This window comes from Gavialis gangeticus, unplaced genomic scaffold, assembly GCF_001723915.1.
Source record: "Gavialis gangeticus isolate Ggan-Ray unplaced genomic scaffold, GavGan_comp1, whole genome shotgun sequence".
NCBI classification, from domain to species: domain Eukaryota; kingdom Metazoa; phylum Chordata; order Crocodylia; family Gavialidae; genus Gavialis; species Gavialis gangeticus.
Genome location: NW_017729025.1, coordinates 86,650,178 through 86,661,359, shown reverse-complemented (window position 1 = coordinate 86,661,359; position 11,182 = coordinate 86,650,178). Strand labels below are relative to the sequence as shown.

The 11,182-nt window shown below is 46.3% G+C and overlaps 1 protein-coding gene across 4 annotated transcripts in view; it reads left to right on the top strand.

Moving 5' to 3' along the window:
• UBR1 (ubiquitin protein ligase E3 component n-recognin 1) overlaps positions 1-11,182 on the top strand; it is a 174,781-nt gene that overhangs the window by 100,400 nt on the left and 63,199 nt on the right. For all 4 annotated transcript variants that reach the window (XM_019519092.1, XM_019519090.1, XM_019519091.1 and 1 more), the window contains exons 30-31: positions 3,350-3,555; positions 8,747-8,840. In XM_019519092.1, coding sequence (XP_019374637.1) covers positions 3,350-3,555; positions 8,747-8,840 — 300 coding nt within the window. The remainder of the gene's footprint in view (positions 1-3,349; positions 3,556-8,746; positions 8,841-11,182) is intronic.

Genomic DNA, 11,182 nt, shown 5'->3' with positions numbered 1-11,182 from the left:
TTGGCTTCTAGTATGTGATTTGTTTTTTTCTGGTTCTAGTATGGCAATGCCCCCTTCCCAAAAGCGGGGCAAAGGGAGGGACTTCTGGTGGCAAAGGCTGGGGCTGGGGTGGAACTTCCAGTCCCAAGGGGGCAGTCAGGGGGTGGGGTACCTGTCAAGGGGTGGGGCTACCCATGCAGCCCTCAATAGCTCACCAAACCTCATTAAGCAGCCCTCTGCTTGAAATAATTGCCTGTCCCTGGGCTAGGGGGAGTGGGAGGAGGCTGGTCAGGCATGGGGCGCCATGTGTATGTGCATGCTCACACTTGCACGTGGCTGCCAGGCAGCCTGGAGAGCAGCTCCCACAGGTAAATCTGGGGTGGGGGGAGGGGGATTGAGACACCCATAGGGAGGCAGAGTGTGAGTTAAGCAAGGCGGGGCTGGGGCTATTTCCAGCTGGGATGTGTGTGGGGCCTGGGGCTGGAATGCACGGCTGCAGAGCCCAGGTGGAGAGTGGGACAGGGCTGTGGGCAGCTTGTCTGGGGGGGCAGGGGTGGGGCTAGCTCCCTGCCACTGCACGCTCTCCTGGGGGAGGAATATTGGGGAGCACATGCCCTGTTGCACCTGTATGATGCTATAATGGGTCTTATACCAAGCAAGGAGACTAAGACCTGGTTGTTCTAAACTAAAAACAGGTTTATTGAACCCTAACAGATACAATTCTAATTCGAACTGAAGTAGCAATAGCAGTTTAAAAATTTTAGGTTTGTAGTTAGTCAAAGCAGATGCTCACCATCCTGAAATGTTGTGAAAGCAACTTCACTGGTTGATCAGGCTGTGAAGTCTTGTCCGGGGAACTCCTGGCTGCTCCCCCATCCTATGTTGAGACAGGATCTTGGATTGGTAACAGGATCTCTTCATGCTTTCTTCAGGAGTGTTCCAAGGAGGGGTTCCAACTCTTGTTCTTGTATATACATTATTGTTACTGTGTTATCATTAATACGTTAGCATAAGTTCTTCCCTACAATGCATATTAATGAGCCTATTTCTGCTTTCTTATATGATTATTTGTAACTGGAATTTTCCAGCAGCTGAAAGTGAGTTTATTCTTAGGTAGGGGTTAGTTTTGCTATTGATAATTTCCCTTTTCTCCCCAGCCAAATTTTGTATTTTGGTCGTCCCAGTTCCTATTTTGACTTTGGTCATCAGACCAGGGTACTCCTAGACTTCTTTTCCTTTGCCAGGGACAGGTCAGAGTGACCTGTCTGTCAAATTTCTGCTGGGTTGCACCTAGTTGCAGCTAAGAATAAGCGTGCAGCAAACACAGACATCAGTCTCTTGCCAAATGCCAGTACTATCAAGCTGGGCCCCAAAGCCTCTGGGTCCCAACAGTACCCCAGATCTGTGTGTGGGATGGGTGTGTGCTGCCTATTGTTAGCTTGGGCTTCCTGCCCTGCTACCCTTGCCTTCGGAACCTCTACAGCCCAGTGGGCGGGATCCAGCACAGCAAGGTAGAGTGGGGCTGGGCAGGAAAGCTTGCTGCTGCAAGCCCTGCACTGCTATGGCAAAGTGCCCCTGCCTGTGTGGCAGCAGGAGGGGGTGGTGGCACAGAGTTGTTCCTCTTGCTTGCTGCTGCTGGGTGGGCCGGGGACGCTTCACCATGGTGGTACCTGGCTCACAGCGGTGTGATCGGGCTTCCCTGTCCAGCTCCACTCTGGCCTGCCGTACCAGGTCCCATCTGCTGGGCTGCAGGGGAGGGCAGCAGGACCGGGAGCCCAAGCCTGTAGTGGGCAGCCTGCACCTACCCCCATCGTGGGCTCTGTTCTGGCCATGCCACCCACAGGGGAGGGGAAGCTGGGTTCCTCACTCTGCTCTGCCACAGCAGCTGCCACCTCCCACAAGTGGCAGCCGAGGCTCCAGTACTGCTGCGGGGGTTGGGGAGCTGCAGACTTAGGTCTCTAGCCCTATATCATTGGCAGCTAGGGACCGTTTCTAGCAGGCCTGGGGGGAAAGGGGCACCAGCAGAGTCAGGGGGTGGTGGGTGGGGAGTGAGAAGCCACCAGCAAGGTTGGGGGACTGTGGCCTGGGTGTGAGGTCCTAGACCTGTGTCCTGGTGAGCAAAGGGGGCAGGGGGCATTCTAATTTTCCATGACAAAAAACCCAAAATCAAATATCAATATTTATAGGTATTTAGAATTTATTTTACTATAGTGATTTGAGGCACTGGTAGGCTTCCAAATTGCTTTAAAATATATCAATAAAATATTGTGTTAAATTAATATCTATATATACAGTGGTGTTTCATTTTAATCATGGATTTTGGGTGGTTTATCAGATAATTTGCAATTTTCATTCGAGAATATATGATTTTTAAACAGAGAAAACCAGGATCCTTGTTATCATCATTCAGCCACATGTAGCTGACATGAACAGGAACACTTCTTGAGCTTCAGGAAAAGCATTAGACACCTTCAAAGAGAAGAGTGTCTTGTGTTTACACTAAAAGCTTTTGGAAGCTTATCTCTGTTTACTCAGAGGTAAAATGAGGAGGGTTTTGTAACTGACAGTATATTTAGTAAAACACTCTTACTGTGAATGTGGCGTGTACCAGCAAGTCAGTGCTCAAACCAGTGCAAGTTGTTTTGCTTATGGAGGGGCAGTCAAGAGGGCTGGAATTAGCTTTCCTAATCAAAGACTTTTTTTTGTATAAGCAGCTTACACACTAAAAACTCTTTGCTAGTGAAGTCAACTGGTATAGGTGTACTGGCAAAGCACTCCTAGTGTATACCTAGCCTAAAATCTGATTCATAGAGATGTATGATATAACAGAGAACAGTATTATGTGAGAAATGACCAAAACTAAGAATTAGTTAATTTCTATATGCATTAACCTTTAAAAATTCAGCTTCTGTAAAGCATCTTCCGACATCTGAACATAAATAAGCATCTTCATATGCATTTCTAATTGTATTTTACCTGAGAAATTCAAAGGCTTGATGTGCCACAACAGAATAAACCAAGTCATAGAATCTGTTTCTGTAGGTATTCTTGAATTATAATAAAGAACATGGTACTGACTCAGTAAGATTAAATACATTTTAAATTGAATACAGCTCGAATTTCCTACTTTGAATCTGTTGCTTTTTGTAGTGCTCCATTAGATAGCTACTTTTCTGTTGTAAAGCTATTCATGTTTCAGGGGTGAGAGAAATTATTTTTGTATTTGTTGTGTTTAAATATGTTGGCATGAAAGGTATTGTATACATGTTAAGTGGTAAAATATATATTTTAGCTGCTTACAAAACTAAGTGCATTTCTTCATGAGGAGTCAGCTGTTTATTTCTGATCCCTTTTACTTCTGTTCCTGCAGCATACCGATAGCTATAGATCACTACAGAATTGCCCTGGGTCCCAAACGAGGGCCATCTCTTAGAGAAAAGGAGGTGTTGACCTGTATTCTTTGTCAAGAGGAACAAGAAGTGAGACTGGAGAATACTGCAATGGTACTATCGGCCTGTGTCCAGAAATCCACTGCCTTAACTCAGCACCGCGGGAAAACTCTTGAAGGCTCAGCTGGTATGTGTATCGCTTTAGTTTATAAGCTGTCACTGTTCCCTTCCTAGGTATAGTTAATTAAACCCTTCAGCCCATCAGACTGCCGTATGACTACTGTTAATGAAAAGTCAGTTAAGGATTTTAAACCAATCCAAAATTTTTGCCATAAAATGAAAAGTGAGATTTGTGTAGAATTACTACCATTTCCTCCAGCAAATCAAAGATGAATTATATGTGCACATAACACAGAGACAAAAACAATCTCAATAAACTGTGGAAACTAGTAAGTAGGGAAGATATGCTGAGGAAAAAGACAGATATTGAAAGAGTATTAAGAGACTATGGCAGACTTCCAGTTAGGTAGTATTTAGGTAGGGACCATTATGACTGCATTTTTAAAGCTGTGAAAATTGGAAGGAAATCATACAAAGAATTGAAGCAAGGATTCACACTTGAAGATGGATATAAAAGAATGGCACTAGCATTATAAATAAAATAAAGCACAAAATAAATTATAACTAATGGGACAAAACAAGCAACAAGGAAAAGTTCAGAACATATATTAAAACGGGTTGTCAACCAGGGGTACGTATACCCCTGGGGGTACTTTGAAAGGTTCCAGGGAGTACACAGGGGCATTCAGGGATGGAGTGCTGCCACCCCGCAATGCTACCTCAGGAGCAGGGGTGGGGCAAGAGCAGGGCCGCACAGACACTGCACTTCTACTGCTCTCCATACCCCCAATCCGCATCTGGTTGGCTCTTACGTAGGCTGGTGCTAGGACATGGCTGTTGCTACTGCTGTCTCCTTTTACCTGACTGTTTGTGCCACAACACGGGTGAAGCTCCTCACTTCCCAGATGCCTGGCCAGTGTGGGAAAAGTCCCCACCTCCAAATGCCACCCAGATTCCCCACTGCCAAAAAGCCCCTCACTTTATATATGAAGAACCACATTAACTATCACAGTGGGCTTGCCTACATGAGACTCTTTACTGAGCAGTAGAGCTAATTACTGTGCAGTAAACATCTGCATCTACACATGCAGATGATTACTATGCAGTAATTGGCTCTAATCACAAGTAAATTTGCTACATGCAAATGCAAGTAGCAAATTTGCTTGTGACTGGAACTGTGCAGTAGCACATGTGCAGATGGCTGACCAGGAGCAAATGTGCTCCCAGTTAGCTGGGCAGCATGGGGTGGGATATTTGCTTCCTGCACCTGGGAACTGTTTGCTGCCAGTTCAGGTTCCACCACGGAACCTGGGTGGAAACAGTGCTCCTGCCCTAGGGGCAAGGAGCTCCCAGCTCCTGCTCCACAATTGCCTTCATCTGCCCCCCTCCCCTCCATGCCCCTTCTTACCCAGACTTACGCTGCTCTCCAAGCTGCCAGGCTGCATATTGGCAATTGGATCAGTATCAGCCGATACGGCTGGCTAATAATTGGCCATTGGTATCAGCCAAAAAAACCTTTATTAGTGCACTTCTACTCAGTAATGGAAAACAACTATGAAGTTGATTAAATGCAACCAAAACTAAGCATGACTAAAACACCTGGCCTATATTGGGCAAGCATTCATGATAAGTTACTGCACCCCACCTGAATAAGAGATATGGTAGTGTTCATTGTGCTTAGTCCTCCTCAATGCAGACTCTTTTTCATGTCATAGTAAGCCACATTTTGACTTTCTCTTCACTCCCACAGCTGAGCTGTGCCTGTCTTCCCCATTTCCAATGATTTCTGTTTCTTCACTAGCCTTAAATACCTGGCACACATCATCAAATTGGTTCACCCAGAAACCCTTACTCAGCACATTATATTTAATTAGTGTGGCTCTCCCCCTGTGGGGTGGACCTGGAACAGGTATCCATATGCTGCATCTGCATATACATTTTTGGAGAGTCCCAAGACTTGTGACAAGAACACCCAGTTTCAGTCATGCATGGGGGCCAATTAGCACATGGATCTTTTGTGGGGGCTATCTGGAGCAGCGTTTCTCAGATTTTTTTGTACCAGGACCCATTTGGAAACCGGTGGCCAGTCCTGACCCAGTGCCCCTCACTCTCGACCCACTGCCCCCTGCTGCCCAATATGTGGGGTAAGTGGGGCTTCAACTAGCCCCTTGCAGGCTGGAACTCTGCCAGCCTCAGTGGCGATGTGTAGGGGATGCACATGCACCCCCTGAGATGGCTGGTGCACCCCCTGACAGCCAGCACTCCCCAGTTAAGTGACCGGCACGAGTTAGGTGACCCCCCACCCCACCCCCCCACGAGTGCTGGCTGGGGAGTGGAGGTATCAGGAGAAGCTGCTTGTGCTTCCGGGTCAGCGTGATTGGCTGTAGGTGGTCCCCTGTCCCCCCAGTCGGTGACATTGGCTGTGAGGGGACCTCCCCCCACCCCTGATTGGCGTGGGAGGGCACGTGCCCCCCCTGACTCGGGAGGTATCATTCGCCTGTGGCCAGCCTGCAAGGGAAAAGCCCCAGTTTCCCATGTTCTTCTCCTTTAAAGAAGAAACCATTTTTAAAGTTTGTTTGTGACCTTTTCATATATTCTTTTGATACACTGGTGGGTCATGACCCATGGGTTGAGAAATGCTGATTTGGAGTACATGCATGTACTGAGCAGTGCTGAGCTGTGGGGTCACCATGGCTTGAAATGCTGTTAACTCTACTGGGACCCATCCCAATGAACTATGTGGTAAATCATGACCCTTTGGCTTTGAACTAATATCATGCGGTTTGTACTTGTATCTAAGTAGGTACAAAAGTGCTGCTTAAAAGTGTGTTTATGGAGTACCTGTGCTAAAACTTGAAACAGTTTCAAAAAAGGTAAAATGCATTAATTCTGCGTGAACTAAGTCTATGGGTACCTGTAGTAATTTGCCTATATACAAGTTACCACAGGTATATTTTTTTCAAAGTCAGAGTTTTCAAATTTGCTCCTCGCTTCCATGTACTCAGGGAGAGCAAGGTCTAACAGTAAGGATGGAGGGGGGAAGAAGTTGGGGTGGGGGGCAGAGATCTGACCCCCAGATTTATTTTCCCAGCTGCAGCAGTAGGACGAGGACAAATTAAAGGCCAGCCTCCAATAATTAGATTCTATACCTGGAAAATTATAACAAACCTTTTAAGTTTTCGATATATAGAATCTAATTATGGGGAATCGTCTTACATTGAGGGTATTTATAATAATGTAGGGGATAACAAAAAGCCAAATTAGATTTTCAAGAACAAATTGCAGCAAACAAATCTCTAATTTCCTCTCAACAATGTAACTACATAAAGAGGAAACGTATAGCATAGATGTGTTGCATCTTGATTTTGGTAGTCAGCAAGTAAGTGAAATTATTGTAAGGTGGAGGTATGCAACTGATAGATGAAATGGAACACATTAGCTGAAGGAATGAGAAAAGTTTTGTACTATAAACCGTATAGTATGTATTTTAGCAGTGACAATATAAATCAGTTGCTGCTCTCTTATTGCATACTCCGTCTGGCCATCTAAAGCAACCAGTCATCTGTGAAAAATCATGCCTATTCAACTTATTAACATAAGTGAGCATGAGTGGAATGCAGAAAGTTGAATCATTCATGCCCATTTTGGCTGCTTTTCCTTTATGTCCTTGTACCTAATGTTCAGAATAAATCGAAGTTAGTAATGATACTCTTGTGTCTGGGCAAGCTCATTGCTAGTAACCATTCACAAGTCCTCTGTGCTTAACTGTGTGTGTTTATCAACATAACAGGAGAAAGAAGGAAAGATATCTTCATTTACTAAGGCCATTAGCAGATATCTGAACTCTTTATACTTAGTTCCTTTCCAGTTCGCAAATAAAGAATAGATCTTTAAATGTTTTTTTTCTCCTAAAATGAGCAGGAAAACACACTAATACCACAATGTGTACACAGTTCAGAAGTAGTTTTGCACCAGGGTGTATCAGCCTATTCTCTACTTCTAGCACCTTTATAAAATATAACTTACTACCCTATGCGAGCGGAAGCCTTGGATTTGCATGTGCTCACTTGCTGTCTTCTCTCTATCTCCCCCTCTCTCCCCTTTCCTTTTCACCCATATAGGTATGGAAAGACTGTGCAAGCATGTGGGGAGGGAGAGATGGAGAGAGAGAGAAGAGGAGGGGGAGAACTTGACTATACATAAGGGAAGAGAGACAATGTATATGCAATAAAAGTAGCAACCCCCAAAATATAATGTAATATTGGTGGATTTTTTTTGCTGCTTTTATTGTGTCTATATTATTATTCAAGTTTACCTGTTCAAAACCAGAAAATGCTTCTTATAAAGGTTGGCACAGTTGTTGTGATTCAGTTGTGGACTCCTCAGATTTTATTTCATGAAAAATGAAATCTGACTCTAACTGCATATTGCAGGGGTTTTCAGCCTTTTTTAGTCTATGTACCCCTGGCGCCCAGATGCTGACCAGGAGGATACTGTATGGCTGAACATGGAGCAGGGAGGCAGGGACAGTGCACAAGTGGGCAGGGATGGAGCACTGCTGCCTCCCAGGAGCAGGGCCATAGCGGGGTGGGGAAGCTCACTGGGCTAGTGTGTGGCGACAGCAGCAGAGGGGCACCGCTGCCCTTGCCCCATCCCAGCGCTGCTCTTGAGAGGCAGCAGCACTCCATCCCTGCCTGCCCATGCGTACCCCCTAGGACCGGTTCAAGTACCCCCAGGGGTATGCAGCCCCCCAGCTGACAACCCCTGGCATATTACAACACAACAAAACCTGTCAGGTTCTTTTAATAGTGTTGCTAGTTAATTTTTTTCAAACAGAAAGAATCAGAATGCAAGTGCAACATGGGCTTTACTTTGATATTTGGTATATAAAGTTTGTTTTTTGTCATTAGTCAACTTATTAATCACCAAATACAAGGCCAAAGGGTGTAATACAGCTGAAACTGTAGACAGGTAAAGTTGACTGAGTATTTTGATGCCTTTTTCCAGGAGAAAATATTTTTCTAACTGAAGAAAATTCATCTCCTAGCTAAAATTGTTTTCAGGTTTCATTTTTTTAAATTTCATCATTTTGCAGTAGCATAGCTGGGTGGCTATCAGAGTATTGCAAAACTTTCAGATTTCTAACTTGACTGTGTATACAGTGGAAAAATAATAGTAATGAAAAGGATTTGTATCTGAATTGATTAAATGTATACTACCTTTCTTTTAAACTTTATTTCTTTGTTCTGTTTTTGTAGGTATGCTCGATCCTCTTTTCATGCATCCTGATTTGTCATGTGGAACTTATACAGGAAGCTGTGGTCATGTGATGCATGCAGCCTGCTGGCAGAAGTAAGGATTATATCTTTGCCGTTTTATTTCATATTTAGGAGATAAACTGGTTCTAAAGCATTTAAGGGCATGGAAGCACCATAATAAAAAATACTGAAATTTAAATAAGTTTTCAACCAGTTTAAATACCCAGCCAGGAAAAAATGAAAGCAACCTGGCAAATAGCAGTCTCAAACCAAGAAGGGAAGGCATCAGTAAAAGGAATTAGTATCCTGTTTGGCTAAAAGAAGAGTCTGGCTCCAGCTCCCGACTGCCTTCCACCCACTCCGCTGTGCCAGGTGAGCAGAGTGAGTGGAAGGCTGCCAGGAGCTGGAGCCAGAGCCCGGCATGCTGGGGGAAGACCCACCCAGCTGAAGCTTCCTCCTGGCCAGGAGTGGTGCAGCAGGAGGAGGAGCCCCTGGAGACAAGGAGAGCAGAGCAGCACCCAGGCGGCAGCAGCCACACTGGGATCACTCCTGCCGGAATCTGTGCACACTGGCCAGGGCTGAGCTGAGAGCCGTGGGCTGGAGCATGGCATGGGCTGTCCTGGGCTGGACTTAGTCCCATGTAGAGGACCACAGGGCCAGCCACAGGCCAAATCGAATCAATTGGTGGGCCAGGTCTTGCCTACCCTTGCCCCTAGCTGATCATCACTGTTAATTTAGGACATCGCAGTTTCCTATAGACCTTAAATACTTAGGGACTTGATGGAGAAGAGCTGTATCTAATGCTTTTGTAACAGAGTGAATAGTCTTTTAGCAAGAAATAGGACAATTATTGGCAAAGTTTAAACCAGGGGCACGCAAAATACCTCCCGTGGGCTGGATCCGGCCAGCCAGGCACTTTCATCCTGCCCGTGGCACTCACCAACTAATTGTACCCTGCCCAGCCCTTCTGCCCATGATAGTGGGAGCAAGGAGCAGCACATCCTCAATAAGCAGCACTGGGTCAGAGGAGGGGCAGACTGAAGTACTCTGGGTCAGAATACAAGGGGGTTGGGGGGAAGGGAACTTAACGGTGGGGGTCTACTACAGACCACCCAACTAGGGAAAAGAGCTAGACCGGGAATTCTCAGGTCAGCTCGCGGAGGCAGTTAAGCCAAAGGATGTAGTCATCATGGGTGACCTAAACTATCCGGACGTTTGCTGGGAAGAGCAGTCAGCTAGGTCTGACCACTCACATAGGTTCCTAGCCATGTTACAGGACCTCCATCTAACCCAGGAGGGTACAGTCCCACCAGGGGAAATGCTTTGTTAGACCTGGTCCTGGCCACAAGCAGCAACCTGGTGGAGGGGACTGCGGGTGCTTGATCACCTGGACGATAGTGATCATCACCTATTGGAATTCACCATCCAGCGCAGGGTGGCAAAGGCCTGCAGCAAGGCAGCAGCCCTGGACTTCACGAGGGCAGATTTCATTATGCTAAGGAGACTTAGTTGGGGGAGGTACTGGGTCCCGGAGGGGTGGGGAGTGGAGAGTCCAAGAAAAGTGGTCGTTCCTGAAGGAGACGATCCTCCAAGCCCAAAGAGTGGCAATCCCAACACAGATCAAAGGAGGCAGGAGTGCTCAGAAGCCCCCATGGCTCACCAAAAGCATCTAGGAACGTCTCAAAGCTAAGAAGGAGGTGTACACCCAGTGGAAGGAAGGGGCCATCACCAGAGAGGACTATACCTCTGTTGCGTGGGATTATAGGGGGGCGGTCAGGAAGGCAAAGGCGGAGATGGAACTGGGACTAGCAACCCGGATCAAGGATAACAAGAAATCCTTTTTTAAATACATAGAGGGTAAAAAGAAGGTTCCGGGTAATGTGGGGCCTCTGCAGGACACACTAGGAAATCTGGTGGTCTCACCAGATGACAAAGCTAATCTATGTAACAATTTCTTTGCCTCCATTTTTCTGAGCAGGGACCAGGTCATCCCCTCCCACCGGGATCCCCAATGGTCCCAGGAAAGGCGCAGCCAGGCCCAGGGTCAGACAAGATCTAGTCAGAGAACTTCTGGTGGGACTGGATGTGTTCAAATCAGCAGGTCCTGACCATCTCCACCCCAGAGTGCTGAGGGAATTAGCAGAGGTCATTGTGGGACCCCTGGCACAGCTTTACGAACACTTGTGGTGCTCTGGTGAGGTGCCAGAGGATTGGAAAATGGCCAACGTGGTCCCTATTTTCAAAAAAGGGAGGAAGGACGACCCAGGAAATTATAGGCCTGTTAGTCTTACCTTGGTCCTGGGTAAGCTTTTTGAGAAAATTATCCAGGTGCACATCTGTGAGGGGCAAGCAGGGGATTGTATGCTTAGGGGCAACCAACACGGGTTCATTAGAGGCAGGTCCTGTCAGCCCAACCTGGTGGCCTTCTACAACCAG